The sequence below is a fragment of the Alternaria incomplexa genome (genome assembly GCF_024043165.1).
Source record: "Alternaria incomplexa strain BMP 0042 chromosome Unknown scaffold_23, whole genome shotgun sequence".
Classification (NCBI taxonomy): domain Eukaryota; kingdom Fungi; phylum Ascomycota; class Dothideomycetes; order Pleosporales; family Pleosporaceae; genus Alternaria; species Alternaria incomplexa.
The window spans coordinates 119,238-143,200 of NW_026249872.1; the positions used below are offsets into that span (position 1 = coordinate 119,238).

At 53.3% G+C, this 23,963-nt stretch overlaps 8 protein-coding genes across 8 annotated transcripts; 2 read left to right on the forward strand and 6 right to left on the reverse strand.

The window, feature by feature from the left end:
• Positions 1 to 519: 519 nt before the first annotated feature.
• On the reverse strand, positions 520 to 3,741 carry J4E90_010538 (uncharacterized protein; the record flags this gene model as incomplete). The annotated part of the gene is made up of 4 exons (XM_051440050.1): positions 520 to 3,039; positions 3,086 to 3,366; positions 3,418 to 3,502; positions 3,559 to 3,741. 4 exons carry the CDS (start codon positions 3,739 to 3,741, stop codon positions 520 to 522), a joined length of 3,069 nt encoding a protein of 1,022 aa, XP_051286092.1.
• A 414-nt stretch (positions 3,742 to 4,155) lies between these two features.
• On the forward strand, positions 4,156 to 5,435 carry J4E90_010539 (uncharacterized protein; the record flags this gene model as incomplete). The annotated part of the gene is made up of 2 exons (XM_051440051.1): positions 4,156 to 4,523; positions 4,571 to 5,435. 2 exons carry the CDS (start codon positions 4,156 to 4,158, stop codon positions 5,433 to 5,435), a joined length of 1,233 nt encoding a protein of 410 aa, XP_051286093.1.
• A 1,234-nt stretch (positions 5,436 to 6,669) lies between these two features.
• Positions 6,670 to 9,862, reverse strand: J4E90_010540 (uncharacterized protein; the record flags this gene model as incomplete). The annotated part of the gene is made up of 2 exons (XM_051440052.1): positions 6,670 to 9,583; positions 9,858 to 9,862. 2 exons carry the CDS (start codon positions 9,860 to 9,862, stop codon positions 6,670 to 6,672), a joined length of 2,919 nt encoding a protein of 972 aa, XP_051286094.1.
• A 205-nt stretch (positions 9,863 to 10,067) lies between these two features.
• J4E90_010541 (uncharacterized protein) lies at positions 10,068 to 10,538 on the reverse strand (the record flags this gene model as incomplete). The annotated part of the gene is made up of 2 exons (XM_051440053.1): positions 10,068 to 10,403; positions 10,452 to 10,538. 2 exons carry the CDS (start codon positions 10,536 to 10,538, stop codon positions 10,068 to 10,070), a joined length of 423 nt encoding a protein of 140 aa, XP_051286095.1.
• Positions 10,539 to 10,966: 428 nt separating this feature from the next.
• Positions 10,967 to 12,115, forward strand: J4E90_010542 (uncharacterized protein; the record flags this gene model as incomplete). Its single annotated transcript, XM_051440054.1, has 1 exon — positions 10,967 to 12,115. One exon carries the CDS (start codon positions 10,967 to 10,969, stop codon positions 12,113 to 12,115), a length of 1,149 nt encoding a protein of 382 aa, XP_051286096.1.
• Positions 12,116 to 13,411: 1,296 nt separating this feature from the next.
• J4E90_010543 (uncharacterized protein) lies at positions 13,412 to 15,009 on the reverse strand (the record flags this gene model as incomplete). Its single annotated transcript, XM_051440055.1, has 4 exons — positions 13,412 to 14,431; positions 14,483 to 14,544; positions 14,786 to 14,920; positions 14,979 to 15,009. The coding sequence occupies 4 exons, from the start codon at positions 15,007 to 15,009 to the stop codon at positions 13,412 to 13,414; spliced, it is 1,248 nt and encodes a 415-aa protein (XP_051286097.1).
• Positions 15,010 to 17,568: 2,559 nt separating this feature from the next.
• On the reverse strand, positions 17,569 to 18,297 carry J4E90_010544 (uncharacterized protein; the record flags this gene model as incomplete). The annotated part of the gene is made up of 1 exon (XM_051440056.1): positions 17,569 to 18,297. The coding sequence occupies one exon, from the start codon at positions 18,295 to 18,297 to the stop codon at positions 17,569 to 17,571; it is 729 nt and encodes a 242-aa protein (XP_051286098.1).
• Positions 18,298 to 19,116: 819 nt separating this feature from the next.
• On the reverse strand, positions 19,117 to 22,306 carry J4E90_010545 (uncharacterized protein; the record flags this gene model as incomplete). Its single annotated transcript, XM_051440057.1, has 4 exons — positions 19,117 to 19,353; positions 19,405 to 20,210; positions 20,550 to 21,773; positions 21,829 to 22,306. The coding sequence occupies 4 exons, from the start codon at positions 22,304 to 22,306 to the stop codon at positions 19,117 to 19,119; spliced, it is 2,745 nt and encodes a 914-aa protein (XP_051286099.1).
• Between the last annotated feature and the right edge of the window lie 1,657 nt (positions 22,307 to 23,963).

The following is a 23,963-nucleotide window of genomic DNA, read 5'->3' on the forward strand; positions in this document are numbered from 1 at the left end:
GAATTCTAGCTTACTATGACAACGCCATCCGGACTATATTCTACGACAGAGAAGTCTTTCTTCTCACCTGATACACTTCAATAGCGGAGGGACTTTATCATTCTGTATCCACCCGAAAAGGAAATAGAGTCCGCAGCACTAACGCGGGTGGTTTTGCATAGAGAGGTTCAGAAACCCGACAAGAGGGTAGGAAGAGAAATGCTAATGATACTAAGAGAATGGATATGTGCATCGCAGGCTTCAAATTAAAACTTTATTCGCACTGAAAAGAGTCTCTTACTTTCCTTTCCGTCTCCTACCCCTCGAGGAGACGCAGGACCACGGTGTCAAGAACCCAAATCCAATCACCGCGCCTTCCACGCAGTTAATCTTACACAAACCCCTCAACTTCCCCTTCCCCATCCACCCTCACTTCTTTTCCGCATCCATCGCCAAAATCCTCTCATAAAACTTCCCGAAGCACTTCTCAAACCGTTCCGATTGCTTCCGACCCCCATCCCCCCTCGCAAAAAAAGCACCCTACCTCTTCCTCTTCTTCTTCCCCTCATCCTCACTCGCCCCCTCATCCCTCGCCTCCTTATCCTTCTTCGCCGCCTTCTTATCCAACTCATCCCAGCTCTCTCCCTCGCTAAACTCATCTTCACTCCCCTCATCACTCATCTCCTCACTCGCATTCTCATCAAAGTCCGATTCGTCAGAACTCTCATCCGAGATAGCCAACTCGGACTCACTGACTTCAAACGCAGACTCCTCTTCCTCCTCGCCATCGCCCTCGTCGTCAGTTTCGTTAGACAGGAAACTCCATCCGCCGTCGGCGAAGAACTGGTGGGGGTCTGAGGTAACGGTTTTCATGATGGTGGCCCAGTTTAGGTTGAGGGGGCCTTCGGTGAAGGGGATGTCGACGCTGTCCAACCAGTCTTTGACGGGGTCGAGGGACTCGACGGGGATGGTGTTGATGTGGACGGGTGGGCGGTTGTAGTCCTTGAATACGACGACCATGTCAAAGTTCCGCAGACCGAATTGTACACGCTCCAAGTGGACGATTTCGATCTCGGAGAGGGTGAGGCAGGTAAAGGGGGGTTCGGTGAGTTGGACGAGGCAGTCGGTTGTGGGTTGGACGAGGACGGAGGAGCGGGATGGGACACCGTTGAAGCCGAGCTCGCGGTAAGGGATATCGACGCTGACGTTCTCGTTGCGGGCGGCGTCGGCGATCTTCTCGGCGAAGTTCTTGAATTCCTTGTCGAGAGCTGCGCGGCGTCTTCGCTCTTCTTGTTCTTGCTCGAATTCTTCTTCGTCGCCGAACTTGTGGCGGCGCTTGCGGTTGCCTGTCTCGTCGAATTGCATCTCTGTGGCTTCGCGGACAAACTGCACGTCCTTTGTCTTCTTTTTGCCCAACATTATTGGGTTCTTGAGGTGGACGTGGATGATGACGATGAGCTCGTGTTGTGAGGGTTGGAAGAAGAGGTGCTTCATGTTGCTGAACAGGACGTCGATCTTCGCTGTGCCGTTGCCGTGGACGTAGCGCAGACCGTTTTGGTGGATCTCGACACTTCCGGGGATGCGCTTACCGTCGAGCGCGGGGCGGATGAAGATGAGGTCGAGCATGTGCGGCTTGCGGGTCTTGAGGGGGATGAGCTTATCTTGCTCAACGACGTCTTCCATCTGCTTCTTCTCCGTCTCCCTTCGTACGACGTCCTTCTTCAGCTCTGTGATGTCCTTGGTGATCTGGTCGATGCGGTCGACGTCGTGCGACTTGAAGGTCAAACTACGAATGAAGTGTGCGTTGGGGTCTTCGAACGGCTGGTCGTCTTTTCGGCCAACACCTTGACCTGGTGAGAGGAAGTTGATGCGGAGAGATGTGAAGTCCGCCTCGGGGGTATGCGATGCATTCTTGATGGTGTGGATGTGGAAGGGTACGGGTCGGCCCATGATCGGCAGAAGGACTGTGAGGTTCTTCTTGTCGACTACGATCTCCAAGTTGGCGACGGAGCTGGGGAACTGGTTGTCGCGCTTGTAAGATTCGAATTTCTTAAACTTCTTCTCTTCTGTGCCGTTTAAAGACTTTGCGCCCTCGCTGTACTCGGCAAGACCCTGCTCCTGCTTCTTGGCGTGCAGCTCTCTTTGATGCTGTCGCCGTTGCTCCTCCTTCTCGGCATCTTGGTTTGTTGTTCGCTCGTGGCGTGTGCGGGTCTTGGTGATGTTGGTCTGCGCAATAGCTGGGCGCTCCTTCTTGACCTTGGGCTTGGCCTCCTCCTCTTCGTCGTCGAAGAAGAACGAGACAGCGTCCAGATCTGAGGTGGTGTCCTTGGTGAAGACTGCGCAGTCGCCGGCGCTGACACGGACGGTGTCTACCAAGACGAGCGAGTAGTTCTTGCTCTTCTTGTCCTGCGGCTTGCTGTTTTCGAGGTCTGACAAACCAGTCTGAACTACCAAGGTCATGCCGTCTTTCAGGACACGGGTGTTCTTGCCGCTCAGGAGCAGCGAAGAGTCCTTGTTCTCGGTACCGATACCGTAACCGAGGTTCTTGGGGAAGTGCTTCTCCCACTCTGGCTTCTTCGACTTGAGATGCGCGAGCGCCTTGTTGTAGACATCCTTGGCCACGACACCATCCTTGATCGACTTGATGACCAGGTCGTGAATCGCCAAGAGCAGCTTGTAGGCCGTCTCCTGCTCCTTGTTGGGTCCAACCATGAATGTGCGACCGATCATGGCGCCGTATGTCTGGTAGCGCAGACCGAGGACAGAGATGATGACGCCCGCGTGCAGGTTGTTCTCGTCGGGTTCGGCGGCGAATTTGAGGTCGTATGAGCCGCCACTCTGGATCGTAGGCTGCAGGCACCAGTCCAGCTGCATCGAATCGAATGTCTTGGACAGCTTCTGCTTCTCAAAGAACTTGGCGTCGTCGATCTTGTTGGAGACCTTGTCGGCGAGGGCGCGGTGGGAGATCTTCTTCTCGGAATCGAGGATGTCGGACATTTCTTCGACGAAGTAGTTGGACATGAGGGCGCTCGAGGCGCGGGCGGCGTCGCGGATGGTTCGCTAAAAGGTCAGTAATGCCAGTGCGGAGATGTGAGTTCAGACTTACCAGCTCCTTCTCGTCCTTGACGGACAAGGCGGCGTTGGACATGATGGAGGCCAGATCGACCTGGTCCTCCTCCTTGAAGCCAGCCTCGTCGAATGCAGCCTTCCACTCGTTCGCAAAGGCGTTGTTGGCGTTGTCCTTCTTCAGCACCGCCACCTTCTTGCCCGCCTTCTTCATGGTCTCGAGACATGTCTGAAACTGCTTCTTGTTCTCCTCGGCGTCCTTGCCGCGGACGAGAATCTCCACCGGCACCTTGCCACCTTTGAGTGGCTCAAGGTAGGAAGCTATCCTCATTAGCAACCATTCTCATTTTGGGGTGAACTTGGCAGACTCACCCTTCTTCTTGGTTGTGACAATCTGGAGGAGGTCGGGGGTCAGGATGAAGAGCGTCGCGGGAAACTCGTAGCCTAGCAGCCATAGCTGGGGTCTCATCAGCTCACTGTCCGTTCATCACATGTCGATATGCGCAATCTTACCTGGAACGCTGCCGGCTTCAAATAGATGCCCGGCTCGCTCGCCTTGCCCACAAGAGTCGCGATAGAGCTTGCGCCCTGAAAAACTGCGTCGCCGGAGCGCTTGTCGGCCTTCCACTTGGTGACGAGGGCGTTGAGGCGCTCGTGGAATAGCGCCTTGTCGATGACAATGTCGTTCTCCGCCATGGTTGAGGATGCGCTGAAGATATCCTCCAGGCGGTTTGGCGTAGCTGCGAGGGAGAAGGTGGGAGAGAGAAGGCAGCGATGAGAAAGTCGCGAAAGGATGATGCGACGCGAGGTACGCGCTGGGGGGCCGTGCGCCTCTCAACTCCACAATCATACTAGCGCCAACCTCACCTAGCAAAGCTCTCTACAGCTGACATTGATAAACCCCACATCTTCCTAGGCAACACTTTTCAACGTCACGTTTTCTTCTTGTAAATACTTTGATCATCTTTTGTTGTTGTAGACTCCAACATTCTGATCACGCCAAAGTCACTTCCATCTTGTGACCATCCCACGCGGCTGCCTCATCCACCTCAAAACCCTCACCACCCCACCCATGCGTCTGCAAACCTCCCCAACCACCAACACTATGCGATGACGACTGGCTCCAGTCCTCGCGCTGGAGTCTCTCTCCGAAGCGATGCCTCCAATGACACCACGATAACTACGCCCGATGCCCCGCAAGCCCCCAACAAGGCACCAGCGACGGGTGTGCAGGCCGCTGGTATGCGAGCAGTGGCTGCCAGGATGGTCGCCTTCTACTTCCGAGCACCAGTCAAAGCCTTTTTCAGGGGAAGAATAGATTACATGAGCTATGCGAGGGCGATAAATCCACATGTCATGGCGGATGCAAAGTGGTCGTGGAGGATGACTACGCCGGCGGTTCTGGCGCACGCGATACGGACTGAGGGATGGGGGTTTATTCCAAAGCAAGTGCTGCCACCGCTGATGGCAAATACTTGGTATGTGACCCCTCTCCTACCAGCACACCTATACTAACACCCCCCAGTATCGGCGCCGTCCTCTACACAGCCTACCTGCACTCCCTCTCCGCCCTCCACGAACCCTCCTCCTACCAGACCAAACGCGTCTACCCGCCCCCTCCCCCATCTATAACCTTTGCCGCAGGCTTTATCGGCGGCTCATGCCAGTCCGTCATCGCAGCCCCTTTCGACGCCCTGCAAACCCGTTTCCGCACCGCCGACATCCTCGAAGGCCGCCACAAAACAATGTGGCACTACGCCGGGCACAAACTGAGATCCATCGGCGTCCAAGGCATCTTCGCCGGCTGGTCTCTCTCCTTCATGAAAGACGCATTCGGCGCCGCAGTCTTCTTCGGCACGTTCGAGACAGTGAAAAGCCAGGCGTATCTCGAGTTCGTGAGCCGTTACTACGGAAGTCGGACGCGCGACACTCTCCTGGAGAAATCCATCCCCTACCTCCAAGAAGACCACGACGACCGCCCCGTTATCCGACCCCACTACATGCTCGAACCCATGTTCCTCCTCCTCGCCGGCGTCTCCGCATCCATCACCTCCCAACTCATCCAGCACCCCTTGACCGAAATCCAAGACGTCCATTACCGGCGTTTGGAAGCCCTGGATTTCCAGGCCCACCAAGACAACAAGCCTAGTCATATCGTCCGCCGCTACTACCACGCCTACGAAGAAACGTTTGCCCAGTGCAAAGTTTTAGCGAAGAGGGCTGGTGGGTGGAGGAAGTATCTCTACAGAGACTTCTTCATGAGCACGATTAAGCAGGTTCCCAGTACCGCGGCGGGGCTTATTGTGTTTGAAATTGTGAGGCGGAAGTATAGTTTTGAGAATGAGGAGGTTATGATTATGCATGAGGATGCGAGGATTTTGCTTACTTGAAGAGGTGGGTGGTGTACGGTGGGGGAAGCAAGAGACGGAGTCAATAGCTCGTGTCAATCGGAGCTCAGATGCTTGGGTGGGGTGTACGCGATATGGTGGTAGCACCTCCTATGTGGGACAAGACGAGTGACCTCAGATCATCTTAGAGGAAACTTGCCTTGTCTTACATAGGAGATTCCACCACTATATCGCGTAGATATCATCCAAACCTGCAGGTCGGAATCCAGGAAAATGGTACGAAGAGGGAGCGGAAGATGTGATCTTCACCACCGCCCCTCCACTGAGGGAGGGGCGGTGGTGGAGACTACATCAATCGGTCATTTCTTCACCCAACCCTCATGCTCAGCTTGAGTAAATCCGCTCCTTCGTTTTATACATTCTCGGAAGTAACGGGAGGTTTGGAAGTGAATGTTCCTCTTGGCAGTTTCGCGCTACTTCGGAGGGAGTATAGGGGAACTGGCGGGTTTACTCGGGCTGCGTAGTAGAACGTCGTGGAATATTGGACTATGAGGAAAGAGGGAAGAGGGCAAAGGTAGTAGAAGCAACCGCCAACGTCGCTTCCAACGCTGCTGCCCAGCCCTAATAAATGCAGTCGTTTGTTGCTTAGCTTTCCGAGAACGTAGAGCAGCAAACGACTGCATCTATTAGGGCTGGGTAGGAGAGTTGGTGTAAGGGCTGGCTGACAAGAAAGGAAAGGATAAGGCAATTTCGCCTGAGAGGAGAGGGGTGGTGTTTGGAGTCTGATGATAGCCTGCATATGATACCCAGATACAGAATAATTACAGTCGTAGACTTTGTATATACGTATAGAATAACACAACTCGCATCGCATTAAAAGACTATCGCCATGAAGTCTCCTGTCTCCAAGCGACAGCCATCCCCTCAGCCCAACTACCCTCTCCCCATTCATAACCAAACAACTCAAATACAATACTACCCACCCAGTCTCGCCAACCGCTCAACCCTCTCCCTTTCCCTCTCTGCTTTCTTCCACACCCTCTGCGCTTCCTCGACTCTTTCTCCTAGCCGACGCCCTATACCCAACATCTCCAAATTGAGTATGTACCATGCGAACTTCCGGCCGAAATGCCATTCACCTCTCACAAACTGGAGTTGGCCTACAAAGCACCTGAGCAGCGATAGAATAGGTTAGTACTACGTAGGAGAACGGAGAAGAAGGCGGGAGGGATAAGGGAAGTGGGGTGAAGGATGAGTACAAGGGTCACTGGGTGACTCACTGCCAAAAGATCCCCCCAACAACCATCCAACACACCAGCCCCAACTTCACATTCTGCCCATCAATCAGAATATTCCACGCTTTACTCTTGATCATATGTCCGTTTGCTCCACTCGTCTCACTCCCACCATTCCCACCATCCCCTCCATCCCCTCCATTCCCTGCATTCCCAGCCTGTGGCAACGTGCGCCAACAGCCCAGTCCCACAGTCATTGGAAGGGTTGTAGTGACGCCGTTGGGTGCGGTTAGTGTAGATGTGGAGATATGTGGACAGTCTGGGTCCCAGATTATGGGTTGTGTTCGTATGGGGAGGGCGGTTGTACCTGTTGGGATTGGGGGTGGTGTGGGTATAGCTCCGGCGTTTGGGTTGGGGTTTGGAGACGTGCTGGAGGGGAAAGCGAACGATACGCCTGAGACGAGGGAGGGGATTGGGGTTTTGGATTTGTGGGTGGATTTCGATTTAGATTTGGAAGTCGTGGCAGGTTCCTCGTCGTCATCTACATGTTTTGTCTTTGAAGACGTTGCCTTTTCCTCGACATCTTTGAATGAAGTGAAAGTCGGTGTAGTTTCATCGTCATCTTCTACCGGTTTTGTCTTGGTGGATGTCGCCTTCTCTTCGTCGTCATCGGCTGCAGTTTGAGTTGGCTCGGCGTCATCATCCTCATCTGCAGGTTTCGTCTTGGTGGATGGGACCTTCTCCTCAACGTCCGCAGATGTGGCGGTGGTTGGCGTGCTGTCATCTTCCTCATCTACCGCAGTCTTGGTGTGCGACGCTTTGCTCTTCGTAGACGTAGGCGTCTCGTCATCTCCAGCCGCTCCTTCATCAGTCTCAGCTTCTTCGTCAGGTACCCTCTCCCCATCAGCCAGTAGCTCTTCTTCCTCTTCCTCGTCTCCATCCTTCGCATCAATACCTTCATCATCGCCATCTTTATCCTCCTGCTTATGCGCAAACTTCGTAGCAACAGCCGTCTCCTCTTCCACTCCATTCGTACTAGCAATGACCCTGGTAGGCCCATCATCTTCTACATCGATATTGAAAAACCCCTCGTCTTCCTGCTCAGGCTCTTCACCAGGCCCACTGAAGCTTCTCGAATGAATGATTTTGGTGGTAGTCGCGGGGTACCACATGCGCCAGAGTAAAGAAGGTGGTTTCAGTCTACCGATCGCCGCATTACTCGATGCCGTAGTGGAAGCTGAAGCAGTAGAGACGGCACCCTTCCAGCTGTAGTCAGAAGTATATGTCATGCTGTTATCCGTCGATTGACGATCAGTTTCGGCCCTGGCAGCTATCAAAGCCGGCGTTGGCGCTATTAGTATTCCACGTCGCAAAGCCCCGTTCGCAGAGTCGGTGGTCTTTATCGAAGCCTGATCAGTACTACCTGCAACTGAGACTAGATCTGGAGCAGTCTCTACAAAGCTCTTAATATACGAGTAAAACGAGTTTATGCTTGCTTCAGTAAACGGCTCGTCCGTAGTTGTGCTGACAGGAACAGCGGCGGGTGTGGCCTTGGGCGTGGTGGATGTGTCTAGGTCAGCAGGGTTTGCCGGGTCTACAGCTGGACTTCGATACTCCTGGACCGATGTCGCAGATTCCGGTATATCTTCAGTCTCGGTAGCATCGGAAGTCTTCGACTTTGCCTTGGTCGAAGGTGAGGCGGTATCTTCGGGTTCAGAAGGTTCGGCGTTCGCAGCTTTTGACACCGTTGGTGTGCCTGAAGCCTCGACGGTCTTCGATCCTTCTTCGTCGGCTTCGCTCGCTGTAGATTTGGTCTTGTGCTTGCTGGATACATCGGGCGCCGATTCTGAAGTGGCCAAGTCACTGTCCGAAGCTGTTGCTGACGTGGACTTGTGCTTAGAAGACTTCGTTGTCTCATAGTCACTGATCGTGTCTTCCGTGTCCGAGGCCTTAGGTGTGGCCTTACTCGTGCTCTCTGCCGTTTCGGAAATAGCAGATCCTGGCTCGGAGACTGTTGCCTCCGGAGGCACATGCTTCGTAGACTTCGAAGTATCTATTTCATGAGTAATATCGAATGTGTTCAAAGATGTGGTTTTGCTGGTCAAGGTCGCGGATGTTGCTGATGCCGAGTCATCAGTGTCAGTCTCTGAAGCGGTGACTATCGTAGACACGTGCTTGGATGACTTGGTTCCACTCTCCGACGTTGTCTCGCTGGGGGTGACCTCCGACGTCTTCCCTTCTGATACCGAAGCTATTGCTGTTAAGCTTCCAGAAGCTTTGCCACTCGTTGAACTGTCGACACCCTCCGCGTTCTTGAAATGGAGGCAGAAGCTATCAGCCGCTTCTTGCTGCACGGGTATAGCCACGACCTTTGTGGAATTCCGAACAGCTAGCTGTAGTTCTCCTTTTGGCCCACCCTCCGAGTCCAGCTCTACCTCGCTGTTGCAGAACGCAGAGGCTGTGCTGTTGGACATGAAGACTGAAATGTAGCCTTCAGATGCGAGATCGATCTTGATATGGTAGAGGTCTGTGCTCCTCCTATTGACGATTGTCACTCCGGAATGAAGAGCCTCTTCGCGTTTGGTGTCATCGTCGAAATGTACGAATCCGACTTGCCTCGCGTTGAAAATCACAGGTAGGCCAGTAACCGGTAGCTGGGAAATCGTAGGCTTCTGTCCACTTGCTCCCCTCGGCCAAAGGAACGCTGCTGCCATGGATGACGCGGTGTCCCCGTTCATAGCCTCGAAGACAACATCAGCGACAGATGCAGAGGAGTCAGACACCAAGCTTTCGCTCCTAACATGGTGGTCCTTGAAGCTTGTAGATAGTCTTCGCACTTCCGTATGATATATCGTCTTAGTTATTGTAGGTGTCGCACGCTCGCCGCGTTTGATAGGAGCTGCTAGAGCGAAATCGAAAGCCAGAGCATGCGTGCCCAGGGATAAGGTCAGTACGCTGACAAGGAGTTTCATGTTGATGCCGCGCTGCGGTAGTATGCAGAAAGAACAGAAGATGAGGAAACACAGTTGCAATTAGTGCACCAGGTTACGTAGTGATGCATTGTCATTGACGAGCATGAGCTCTGGTGATGTGTACTTATCTTGAAGCAGGCGGCCCCCTGGAATGAAGTTAATGGAATTAACTGACTGAATGAACACAGCTGTGAAGATCTATGGCAGTATCGCGCAAATGGTGGCTATACCATTTGCCGCCCATGTCAAGCGCATACTTCATATGCTGGTGAAATGTCAATGCCGCGTAAAGTGCAAGCTCGTCGTAGTAACAGTGGCGTGCTTCGCAGTAGTAGCTGGGGATCATCACGAGTAGTCTCTGGGTCCGAAGTAGCGCGTGGTTCAGTGTTGCTTCCTATGACGGGATCCGAAGGTCCTGCGCCTAGGAGCTTGAAGTACGTCTCGCGCGCCTGCGCCCTAATACCGCTCTAGTATCCAGCCTCATCGCTGTCATCATCACTAAAGAAGGCCTTTTCCCGCATTCGGAGAGCTTCATTCTCCTCCTCGATCGTGTCTGCTGTGGTCTGCAACAACTTTGCATCATCAGGGTTGTGTATGTAGACGCGCTTCGTTTCCTCTAAAGCTTCCGTGGCCTTCTTAAGCCAATATCGCGTTGCTGCCAAGTTTTCTTCATGTTCGTTCTCCTCATCAGCCGTGCTTAGAACCATGCAAGCTTTCAAGCGGTAATATGGCGACAGGTTCTCAGTCTCTAGGAATGTGCGCATAGTCCCGCCAACTTGGCCGGTGACGCTCCCACAGAGGGCCTATGCAAAGTCAGATGTGGTGCTAGTAGATGTCAATGTAAAACTCACCTTCTGAAATTCGGCCTCGAATAGATCCATCGCATCTTTGAATGTTGTCATTGAGTTGTTGTCCTGGTGCAGTGAGTCAAGCCGCATTGAAGAGGTGGTGCAGGATGGAGTGACGAGGAAGCCGCGCGCCGAAGCCGAGCTCCTCCCGAGGTCGGCTTAGTAAGCTAGCACGGCACGTCACGCAGCGTTATCCGAATATCCAACACCATTTCCGTCGTCTACGCGCCACAATAGAGCCGCGCATTCCCTCCGCGCAATGAAAACCAACATAATTCGGCGTCGCCGGCAAAGTAGCAGCTCTAGTTGAGCTTTTCCGCTGAATCCCAGTAAGCCGTATAAATCGACTCCTGCACCAATGAACCCCTCAGTTCATTCCGATTCAAGTGCCGAGATAGCTACCTGCGGTACGCGGTGATGCATCATATAACCACAGCGCCATGCTCCTCCAACATCTCTCTCCATCCCGTCACTTCCAGCTATTGAACCGTTCTTCTCCACACTTGTCTAGACGCACCATGGCCTCCCTCCCCATCAAGCTCGCCGTCCTCGATGACTACCATAACATAGCAGCCCAGCACTTCGCCCACATTGACCCTTCAAAAGTCGAGACAACCGTATTCACCGACACATTACCGTCGTACGCGCACCCGAAAATATCAGATGCCGACCGCAAAGCCCTCGTCGACCGCCTCAGGCCCTTCTCCGCGCTTTCCACTATGCGCGAACGCACCCCGTTTCCGGGCGAATTGCTCCGCCAACTGCCGAACCTCAAGGTTATATTCGCGACGGGCGGCAACTTCCAGAGTTGGGATCTGGATACAATGAAGGATATGGGTATTACGGTGTGCGCTGCGCCTGGCAAGGGCAGGACGGATGGGAAGGGTAGTGGTACGTCTCCACGGTCGCTGCCAGTCCAACAGGGGGGTGGGCATCCAACGACACAACATGCTTGGGCGCTCATACTGGGGCTTGCGCGGAACGTTGCCGCGGACGACGCTGTTGTTAAGGGCAAGGGTGTGCCGGCTGGATGGCAGACGGAGCTCGCGATGGGGTTGCAGGGGAAGACATTGGGCTTGGTCGGCCTAGGAAGGATCGGAGCGCATGTAGCAAGAGTTGGCGTTCTCGCTTTCGGTATGAAAGTCGTATGCTGGAGTGCGAACCTGACACAGGAGAAGGTCGACAAGCTCGCCGAAGAGTGCGGGCTGCCTGTGACTGGCGGAGGCATGACAGATGCGAACGAGAAGACATTCAAAGTAGTCACGAAAGAACAGCTCTTCACATCTTCCGACGTAGTAAGTCTGCACTACGTCCTCAGCGAACGCTCACGCGGTATCGTCGGCGCACAGGAGCTGGGGTGGATGAAACCAACCGGCCTCTTGATCAATACTTCGCGAGGCCCGCTTGTCGACGAAGCTGCGTTGCTGGACACACTGCGACACGGGCGCATTCGTGGCGCCGCGCTCGACGTGTTTGACATCGAGCCTCTTCCTGCCGACAGCCCATGGCGGAGCGAAGACTGGGATGTCAAAGGCAAGAGCAGGGTCTTACTCACACCGCACATGGGGTATGTCGAAGAAGGTACTCTGACGACTTGGTATGAAGAGACGGCAGAGAATCTAGAGAGGCTAATAGAAAGAGAAGAGCTATTGCATCGACTAATCTAACCCAGTCTCAGCTCTACTGGAATCCCCTTTCTCTGCTCTTCCGTCAGGTCTATATCGAAAATCTCTTTCAAAGCAGCAATACGCTCCTCCTCCGTCGCACAATCCCGTACAATCTCGCGGTCAAGCCCAATACTCTGTTTAACCCCGCCTTCAAAAAGCGTCACACTGCCCACAATCCTCTCTCCCGCATCGTCCATGAGCATCTTCGTACTAGTCACATATTTCGTGAAGAAAGAAGCCGGATTCGTAGACGTAAACCAAGACATGATCTCGTAATCCTGCGGCAAAAACTCCGTCTCCGTAAAGCAATACACCGGCGTCCATTTCCTCTCACCCTCACCCTCACCCTCCTCACTCCCAGGATTATAGCAAACGTCATAACACCACATCTCATTCGAGTCCCTTCCATACGACTCCGCAATAGCGCGTCGCTGGACACGAATAAGCCGGGGCGCTATACTCGTCGTTTCAAATCCATCTTGCAGCGGATAAGGCATGTTGGGTCCCATGGCCCCCATGCCAACGTCGGCGACGTACCAGCCCCCATCATCGAATCCCACCAGATTCAGCATGTGGTTCCAGCCATCGTATGTGGCCGCTTGCTGCCGACGCACCTCGGGGTAAGGGCTCATGGCCCGCGACACGCGGCCGCCACAGTTGCGCACAGCGTAGCCCAAAGAGCGGAGCACGGTAGCGAAGAAGGTGTTGTTTTCCATGCAGCGGCCGCCGCGGCGCTGGGTTACTATCTTGGCGTACAGGGCTTGTGGGTTGAGTGTGATGGTTTTGTGGGTAGAGTAATGGAGCTCGAGGTTCTCGAAGGGGATGTGGCTGGTGTGGTGTCTGGTTAGGGCTTGCAGGAAGGGGAGGCCGGGCTGTTTGGTTGTGGCTAGCGTTTTGTCTGATAGTATGGGCGTGTCTAGATATTTCTGGGGGAGACGGATGCGCTGGAAGTAGTCGCGTAGTTCGGAAGTGCTGTAGCGTGGCGCCTCGTCACCTAGTGGCAGCTGGGTCAGACGAGAGGGCACTGGAGTGTCTGGCATATTGTAGAGGGCCGTGGATTGACCGACAATGGCGTGTGTTGGCTTGGGTTGGAGTAGGATGCCGGCAATGATTTCAGGCGCCTGTTATCTGACCGATCTCGTAATCAGAAGCGGGAGATGCACCCTGAGTATAGTTTCTAGTCGCAGAGTCCAACACGCCCATTACCACCTGTCAGTGTTACCCGTGTTGCCCCGCACTTAACTGCTGAGCTTGTTATCGGGCTAGCGCATCGCGGAACAAGCGGGTTTGACGCGGCTACGCCAGGTCCGGCTTTTGCATTCTCGACAAGGCTTTGTCAACGTCACCCTGCACGTCGTGAAACCATAGCCAATCAAATCGACCCTGCTGAAGGCGAGGCAAGATCTTGCTCATGTCGTCTCCTGCTTCTTCGTGTTGGAAGAATAGCATACGGGCAACCTCAGCTGCCTGCTCCAGTTGCTTCTGGGCGCGTGGCCTGCGTACTGAGTCGTACGCGCTGAGACCAGCAACGATGTCTGCGTCGCTATCTGCTTCTTGTCGCGATGACTTGGCAATCTCTGACAATATATTCGAAAGGACCAGAGCGTCCTCGACGCCTTGAGCAGCGCCCGCTGCCTGAAATGGCAATGACGCATGTGCGCTATCACCTAGAAGAGCCACACGGCCTCGGTAATATGTCGAAGTCCTCAAGTGGTGGAAGAAGCCCCATCGAATTGGATTTGCCTTGGCCAAAAGCTGGCGGAAGCGGTCATCGACGCCTGGTCCCTCGAAATCAGCCATCATGGCTTCATGTGAGACCTTCTCTGTCACAGCGTTGTCCAGGTCCCAGCCTTGCTCATCTGTGACACACAAAAGGTAGTTGAACTCCTGCAAAAGGAAGCGATAAGTATGGGGATATTTCTTTGGTCTTGGATATGGGTCCTGACTTACCTTTCCCTCTGATATACGGTACGTTACTGCGCAGCGCTTGTGGCCAAAGTAGAATTTCGCAACGTCGGTCAAATCTCCTAGAATAGCTTCGGCATCAGCCATTGGAACGACAGCACGGTAGCAATACGCATCAGCGTAGACTGGCGCTACTTGGTCCGGAAATTGCGGCTTCAGGACATGCTCGCGGACTGTGCTCTTGATGCCGTCGGCGCCAGCAAGAATGCTCGCTTCTTCGACTTCTCCATCGGCAAAGGTAAGGACAAGTTTGGTTGGCAGCTGTTCAATGTTGACGAGGCGCTTGTTAAACTTGACATTTTGTCGTGGGATGAAGCTGGTCATGATGTCAAGCAGCGTCTTGCGATGCGCCTAGTGCCAATTAGCGATACTCGTGTGATAGCGATAAGTTAGAGCACATACAGACTTGCGCTCGAAATCAGGATGGCCCCAAGCTGACTTGCCGTACCATGCTTGGTCTTTGCCTGCATTATCATGTTAACAAAACGCACAGCGAGAAGGAATGTGGCACAGAAAAAGATCCATACCCAAACCCTCACTAAGAAGCATGCCCTCAAAAAAGATGTCTTGTTTGTCGGCACCCTTATTCCCTACGCAAATCCTCTCGTACAAGGGACGGAATCCAGGCTCAATCAGATCCATGGCTCGCATGCCATTTGGCGCAAAGCCGATACCAGCACTTTTATCAAGTACCTAGGTAAGCACAGGAAGCATAGGTGAGGGACATAGTGATGAGAACATACCCTACAGCTGAAAACTCCTTGGCGTCCTCGTAAAGGGTGAAGGGAACACATTTCTTGTGCAGCGCCATTGCCAGGGCGAGGCCACCAATGCCTGCGCCTAGATGGCCTGTTAGTGATATGGGATAGAACATGGGTTGGTGTGCAGATATACATACCGACAATGGTAACGTGGAAGTCGCTGTTCATGGTTCCGACTATGGTGTACAGGGTGGTGTTTGTGCTACGACTTTAGCGCAACTATGACGCACGGTTGTGGGGAGCGACGGACAGGCGATGCAAGGATGCAGTAGGTAGACCGCTGAGTGTAATGAAGATTGCATCACTTGGGCGGTGTCGTGATGCGTGGTAGCCCCGTTGGCTTGAGGCGTGACTAGATGGCGTAACGCGATTACCCCGGGTTACCTGGCACTAGGTAGACGCTACCACAGCCCGGACGGGAATAACCGGACACGTGATATCCCGTCTGTGCTAGAGAACAACATGTCCAGACGCCGTCGCCCTTACCACCACCATGACCACGGCGGATTCGTAATCAGTCGCGGACACGGCTGCACCCACTGACAAGCGGCGGCGCATTGCTTTCGCATGCAACGCATGCCGTGTGCGCGAGTCGAGGTGCGATGAACGGCGCCCCTCGTACTCGTCCCTTTTTCGACGTCTTTGATTTGCGAATTTCTTCATGTATGGATCTCGTTGGGGTCGCAAAGGTTGTGACTGGCTCGTTTTCCAGGTATGCGTCAGAACAAAACCAGGGTAGTGTGGCGCGTGGAATCATACCCAACCACGGAGACCTTCTACCCAGCAGATCTTAGTGTATATATAGGGACCCCCATGCAAAACTGAAACTTGCGGATCACAACAGCATTTCAGATTAACTTGCCAACCAAAATCGAACACCTGCCTTTTCTTGTGTGGCTTTCACAAAGAACCACCATGTCGACTCCAACGCAAACCAGCACCGGCGTCACACGTCCTCGGCCAACACACCACATCCGAGCGGACGGTAATCGCGGGCGCCGAATTCGCTACCCACCACCACCGCGCCCGACGCCTAAAGCATCCTGATACGCCCAGATCAAAGAACCCTGCGCTATCTGGAAGTTCAAAAGATACGAGAAGTAGCCCACTGAGCTCTTCGACCGTGCCGAAACATACCTCAATGACATGAGCACCGAACCTTGAGGTAGCGAGGCTAGCCGGAAGTGAGTCTTACACGGCGGCGTGTTGACGGCAATTCAGATTGTCATTGCCACGCTGGGATTCCCAGGCATAGACACTGCCTTCGAGACGAAGTACACATTCACGGCGCAACACACGAATGATGATGAGATTCCGGTACTACTGGAGTGGCTCCAAGAATTAGTTATGGTCGAAAAAAGTTCTCTGGACGGTTATACACCCGAGTGAAGCAGGACGACTACATCGAATCAGCGGACCGAAGAAGTCGTGATCATGATGTGCTTTGGCGATCACATCCCATCCGCGGAGCGAGAACGTCGTGATTATCATTAACTCTAGCTACTACGTGGCTGATGCTACGTCACGCATACGTAATATCTGCGTAGTTAAGGGATACAATTCATCCAAACGATTCTCTCAGTCACTATCTAGCTACATGAAGTGCACAAACATCCTCTTCCCCTACCCACTCTCTCCTTCTGCAAATTCAAGTTGCAGCCCAAGCAGATGCGCTTCGATCAAGTAACAGTCCAACGACAGAAACGCACTTGAGTGCTCAGAGTGCAACTCTGGGGGTTTCCCAAGATGAATTACAAAGGGAATTTTGATGGACTTGTCCATCGAGTACAGCAAGCTTGTAGTTACCGATACTCATGCCATGGCGCAGCCCAACCGGCTTTGTCTTGTCGTCCCAAGGCATTGCTCCCAAAACATCGTCGACCGGGGAATCGTCCAGTGTCAGCAAGTCTTGTTCTTTCGCCCGTTTGCTTGGGCTTGCGAGCGGTGATATTGATGCGGCATTGCGCTTGGTGGGAGATTCAGACGTCATTGTGTTTATGAAGGGCTTGCAGTAGTACTTTGAAGGCTGTTCGAAAAAGGGTAAAAAGCAGTTTTGAAGTTTGCGCCCGTGGTGGATCTCGCGTGCCGTCGGACCAGGCAACCATGCCGACCCGCCTGTGGATATCAAGGGCGATCAAGCCCTCGTACTCGCTATCGCAGCCCCCTTCCATGGTGGGTCGTTCTGGTTGTGGCTTTTGCTTATATGATGGGAAGCGCCATCGGATTTCGTTGGATTTACCCATTGTTGTGTCGCTGGAAATTTCATCCACCTCATACAAGGAAGAAGCCGAAGAGGCCTGCAGCCTACATCAAGATGGGAACGTGCAAAGTAGATAACCCAACGTCAACGTAGGCTCTAGGGTGTTCAGTGTTTCTCCTTGAACAAAGTGCGTCCTCGTACGCGTAAAGACAGCCCATGCGCTTCATGGCTTTGTGTCGGCGCTCAGTGTCGGTGGGAGATGACATGTCTGTGTGGTGTGCGCATGGTCTTTGGATATTGGATATTGGAGTTGCTCGGTAGTAGTTGAGAGCTGGAGGAACACCATTGGTGATATGCGATAACGATAAGCTGCGGAAAGCAGACCAGAGGCGATTGCTTCCGTCTTTCAGAACCTTTTGGCGTATACAATGACGCCACGAAGTGTCCACCCACAGCGCATAGGGATGCGGAGAGGTTACGATAGCCGTACACTGATGAATCTTGGTCTCGGTATCATGTTGTATCCCTCAAAGAGAGGTATTACCGAGTACTGAATCAAAGGATACGTCCATGTCGTAGTCGTTGATGGTGCGTGATTTTGTATCCCAAGGGAGTGTCCACTCCGGTTTCCTTAGGCGACCCATGGTGAACCCGCTGGAAGCACCATCTTTGTACACAAAGATGCCTTGTTCACGGTGTATGGCATCCACTATTGCCTTATGTCGTGTGTTGTTGAAGTTGAAAAGAGACTCCTCGAGATTGTCTGTGTTGATGAAGGTCTGGTAGTGATGCATCGTGGTTCGATGCATGACCGAACACATTTTGTCGGCATCCTTCATATTCAGTTTCATTTTGCCGACTTCTGCCGACAGGGGATCATTTTGATCCGGACTTTTTAAGGCCACTCGCGACCCTTCGATCTGCTCTCCAGTAACTCGATAGGTAACGAAGAAGTCGTCATCCCCTGCCAGGACATGACCGGCTGTTATGCCGTACGGCTGGTCGCCAAATTCAGTTGGATCGATCATAAAGACGCCCAATGTTCCAAACTCGGATTCTACTCCCCTCTGATCGGTGATAGTATCACTAGGGTGAAGGCGGAAGACCGTAGGTGAACTGAGGTCTGGCGCATACGATATGCGTTCTGCCGTTATCATTACTCCACGGAAGGATATGTAGTCGCCTGGGGAGTTTCGAAGCCCTTCCGGTTGGTTCTTTGATGATGCGACGCGCTTGTTCGGGGATGATGTGGACATTTTTGTAGTGTTGTATCAGATTTTGGTACGGTGAGTTCTGCGATGGGAAAAGGTGTCCTGTGTTGGGAAACGACGGGGCGTGGTCAATCTGGTGCGATGTCAGAGACGAGGAATTCCCAGGGTTGCTACCCTACCTTGTATTCGCTCTTCATTGACACGGTTCGTGATCCAATATTGGTCACCGCCTTCAAGAACGTGTCCTGCTGTTATAGCGTAGGGCTGGTCCCCTTCAACTTTTAGCTCAGATGGGGTTTTTCTTTGCCCCTTTGACCGGTGGAGTATAGCCAGGGTCAACGGCCTGTACGCGGTCGAGGAAGGGAATGTCTAGCCACGATGGCAATATAGGTGCCGGCTCGGCTTCTTCTGCTGATATCCGCAACGAAGGTGCGGAGATGGTCGCCGTGGTGTTTCTAGACCAGAAATGTTAACAAGAAAAGACATTGAGACAGGTACTTCCGATGGTACGTACCCGAAGTAAAACACCTCGGTGACGTTCGACGGAGGCGATAGAATAGTACGTGTGTGGTGAGATAACAATGGGCTGCGATATCCACGTCGTCTCTTGGTACAATTTATGTTGGTTGACATCAGCCAGAACGTGTCGATGGTGCGATGTAGAAGGTGGCGTGAGGGGAGGAGGTTACATTCAACATCAACATGGCAAGAACACGGTCATCGGTTGGTAGGAAGTACGTTCGGCGGTGGGGGCAAGTGCACCCATAGCCCTGCCGTATTTGTCATGAATGGGAAGCAGCTATCTAGTTGTTCTCCATAATACCGCCGTAGTCCTCAAGTAGTGATATCGCGCCAAGCGTATATTCAATCGGCAAAAATATCAACTTCCTCGTCGTCCTCGCCTTCGCCTTCCCAATCGCTGTTTAAGAGTGCAGCCATGAACGCCGCATCGTGCTCTTTCAAGTTGACTGCAAGAGCACTTGACTGCTTCCTCCGATCATTCGGAGGTCCACCGTGTATCGGCAGGCTCGCATAGCCCACGATAGTATCGGCGAAGCGCTCGTCGTGGCGGAAGCCGCGCCATTTGGCATAGCAACGTTGCTATTATTGTCAGTATACCGAAGTCATGGTAGTGATTCGTTTGGAACTTACAGCCGGGGTCATGGAGGAAAGCGCATCGTCGTCGTCTTCGAGCGTAGCAGGATCGGCGTAGCGCATCTTGAGCGTCTGCTCGCAAGCGAACACGTACTTGGCGCGGAACATGTCTCTCGCAGCCTGTAGCTTCGCCTTCACCTCTGTGTTACCGAATCCGAGGTTGTAGATTTTATCCCATGGGATCATCTTGCCGACGTCTCCCCACATCGCGGCCGCCATACGTTCCGGGTCCTTGTCGAAGTCACCCTGCCAAAGAGCTTCGAGCTCAACCGGGGTAAGGTCTTCGACGGCCTTGTCAGCATTCTCAGCCTGCTCCTTCCACTCGCAGATGACCATGGCTACCCTGGGATAGATGAAGTCGCTCATGACCTCGCCCTGGAACTCCGACTGATAGTTCCTCGTCCGCTGTCTAGCGCGAGCAAATTCATCGGACGACTTATCGCTGATCCCGCAGCCAGTGAGCAGAGCGATGGCGTCATCATCTGCGAGCTCATGCTTCAAGATGTAGACGATCTTGGCGGCAGGCTTCAAGACCGAGCTCAGCATCATCGTGTCCTTGAGCGGCGGCGAGGTACCAAGGAATGGCTTCAGCCAATCGGCTTCGCTTGCCCCAGTCGATGCTGTTCGGCTGGAAAATGCTGTAGCTGCTTCGTGCCTTCTCGTAGTTGCCAGCGACACGGCCGCGGTTTCGCACGATGGTCTTGGTGACTCTTCCGGTGTCGATGTGATCGGAGGCCCCACCTTGCGAGGCGGCGGTGGCGGGCGCGTGGCGAGCTCGGACGAGCTTTGCTGCTTCGAGGATACTGTGTGCGACCATGTTGATGTGGTGGGCGGAGTGGTTACAATAATATCAAGCGATATGTGAGAAAGAAGAGGAAGAGTAGTTGCAAGTCGGAGTCGATACTTTATACTACCCTAGCGCAGTGGGGTTTACGAGACTGTGTTCAAGGTGAGAGCGGACTCGCGGTGACGCTTTTTTCCCTGCCTTCACCTCGCCCTACAGCGACTAGTCGCCGCCACGTTGACCGCAACCTGCTCTTACATTGTTCGCCGAGGGCTCTTCCTTTTCTGTGAGCCGCGTTGCATGCCTGCACTTTTCCTCCTCGGCGTTTGGGTAGCCGCATCCCAGGGTAGAGGCTCACACATCTGGTCGAGAGAAGCAAACATCTCAGGCTTGAGGACCCACTCCCCCGACTCTTCGTCCTGAACGTAAGGCTCTTGCAGAATCCACTCCCGCCACTTCTTCATAACCTTGACTACATGCGCTTGATTGGCTTCAAACCATTCTTTGTGCAGCTTACCGCAGCCTTCACACTGCCTTCGCAGTCTACACCCCTTCAGCTCAGTGTGTATGAGCTGCTCGACGCGGTGAACATGCGGCATCACCACCTGACTCTCCATACTGGAGTGATAGTCGTGCTGGTGCCTGCACTTCGCATTCCAACTCTTGAGTCGCTTGGCCAAATCCTTGGTGTGTCCGATTTTCACCATGCCAAAGAATGCCTTATCCCAGAAGAGGTAAACGTAACCCGGAGTCAGTTCTTTGGTACCCAAAGGAGAGGCTGCCTTCTCGTGAAGAGCCGAAAAAACAGAGAGCCCCCTGGTCTTCTTCGGTTCATAAGTCCTAAAGCCTGATGAGGGGGAGAATCGGGCGTTTGTCTCAACCGTTGGCAACTTGGACATGGGCTTCAGTTCCCGCTTGGGCTGTGTAGGTGGCTTGGGTTTCGTCGCAATGATGGCAGCTCGAGCAGCGTGATCGTTGGGAGCGTCTATGTCACTGATCGTGTTGACCCATTGCATAAGCGTGGATTGGTCCAGTGCCGTCATGCGTGTCGTGCCTTCAAGCTTGCTGCGCAGTTGCGATAGCCTGGATCCAGCCTTGAGTTGTCTCAACGCCGCATGTTGATGCCTGATGCACATGACTGACTGCACGATCGCCTCGATATTGCGAAGCATACCGCAGTAGTCCTCTTGTCTGTTACACTTCGAGACATTCTTCACTGCGCTAATAGCGTCGATAACCGACCCCCTAGGCTTTGCCATGGAACTGCATCGTGTAGATGGGCTTGTTACGAGGGACGCGGGGCAGTAGCCCGGAGCGCTGGCCAGTCTTGCGTGAAGGTCGTGTGGGACGAGTTGTTCTAGTAGCTTCGAGAACTTGCTGTCCAAAGGCGGATGGATGCGACCTTGGGGAGATGTAACGATGGTTGTCTCTTCACGAATAGCGGTATGTATAACTGAAGCGATTGGTGTGGTGGAGGCTGTCTTGGAACGTGTTCGTGTACTGATACTGGTATTCTGCGTGAACACGAATGTGGGGTTACTGTTGTATTTGACGGTAGCAGCTGCGACGCTTGCCTTGGAGACTGTGATGTGTTAGTCAGATGTGATCGCTATCAGCTTCAAGATGTCTCTACGTACTCTCTTCAAGCACCAAGGTGACGCCTCGGAACAACTTCGGTTGGAAAGGGTCATCCTGTGCCGCTGTCACCTTTTCCTGGAAAAAGGGCTGCGGAATCGCCGGAGTCACTCCAATGCCGAAGATAGGCTTGAGAATCGGGGTGAAAAGTAGCTTGTTAAAAGAATCAGGGGGTGTTGGAGGTGTCAAAGGCGTCAGGATACCGCGTAAAGAAGCGCTGGTCGTCCGCTTGGTGGGTGTCTCGGGTGGATCCCACATGTCGTTGAACCCTGCCGGAGATGTCGTGGCACAGACTGTCGATGATGGTGACAACCAGGAGAACTTGTTCGGATCCAGTACTGACAGAGTATCGTAGCTAATCTTGTCTGAGATCGGTGTGGGTAGGAATGTAGCGCAGGGTTTCTGAGCTGCATCATGCCCACGCTTAGGTGTCCGCAGAACGCCTGGCTGGATGCTAAGATCTTGAGTAGCGAATGTCATGATGATAGCTCTGCGAAGACACTGGGTGGCGTGAATGATAGGGAAAGGGCAGGAATGTATAACTGAAGTGGATGAGATGGATGAATGGGTCGTTGATGCCAGCAAAAGCTGAGTCCATGCCAGTATATATCCTCAGCCTCGCGGAGCCAAGTGCATTGCCTGCGACCACCACACCTACCCATCTCGCTGAAACCTTTGAGGTACTGCGATGTCAGCCTCAGTCGTTGCAGTGGCATGATACCAGAAGCGCATGGGCTGCGGCTACGTCCATCCGTGTAGACATATTACTATGATGGGCAGGTGTAATCGCCTCCCAGACGTCCACGAATGACTCGAGGACAAGATGGATTCGCAACCATGAGGCTTGTGAGTTTTGGATCTTTGGTGGCTGCATGACCCGTGCCGCAGAGCCGCAGGTGGTTGCCTTGCTCAGCCTACCACAACCGCAGGGTGTGAGAGCTCATCGTTAACGACCCTCCGATGAGACTGTATCTAGAAGTCAGTCTCTTCGGCGATGAAATCAGCTGTTAGAAAACATTTGGCGCCGGTGATCAAAAGACCGGAAAACGGATCAAGGACCTCGACCTGCATCCTCTCGCAATAATCTGGGTAGCATCTTGGCCCCAAGGAGAAACGATGCTTCGAAACCTCTCGTGTAATATGTCGATGAGAGAACTGCAATAATACCAGTATGCACGCGCCATCTCAAGCTCGTATCGTGTTGAAGGCATTCCTACCATTTGCCGTCTTTCGACCAGGACGTGGGGTTTGAAACAAACGTCGTGATCTTGCCGTGGACCGTGCTGGACAGCGCGCCGTCGCCGAAACTCACACAGGCGATACACATCGAGATAATGCAGATTGAGCGGCATATGAAGCATCGGTGGGCATGCTGACAGATTTTCTGAAACAAAGATAGATGCAGCAAGGTACGTGAGTATATCACGTTGAGTGAAAGCGAAAGCGAAGGGGATGGAGGTTTGTTGTTTTCGGGGACGCGTCGTTGGCTCGTGCGGGCCGCCACGTGGGACGGCAACCGCCGCCCGCAGGCGTACCGGCTGTCTGCGGCCGATACCTCAGCTCCTGTGCAACCTCGAGTGACAGCTGATAGTCTTAGAACGTTATATCTCTCTTGAGAAAAGGAGTTGGGGCGGACAGGATGAGCGCACAAACTCAGAAAGATGCTACAGGCAGGGGCGTACAGCAACGCTGTTAGCGTTCTGACTCGGCGTGTATGGTGACCAATGGTATGCGCGTTACTGGATTCTGGCTGTGTTCAAGATGTCTACTCTGGGTGGTTTGGGTGTTTGGGCGCTTATCGATATCAACTTATGGATTGTTGGTGGGTACTATGGTACCCCAGGGTGTCCACGTGGTAGCAAGAAAGACTGGCTTTACTGCAAGAGAGTGTGCAGGGTGTATCATAGAAATTCATTGACAGAGTTGGATGTATTCTTGATCGAGTACCTAGATAGTCATCTGATGTTCTCAAGTAGGTACACTTCCAAGGTTCCTCGACCTGCTTGCGTTCCGTTTTTGACAGCGCGATTCTTCCCAATATTACGGTGCTGATGCCGCTTACCACGAGGGTGTCTGGGCGTCAAGACATGGTCAAGGAAGAAGTTGATGGGTTTTAGCAGATGCGCGTCCGCCGAAA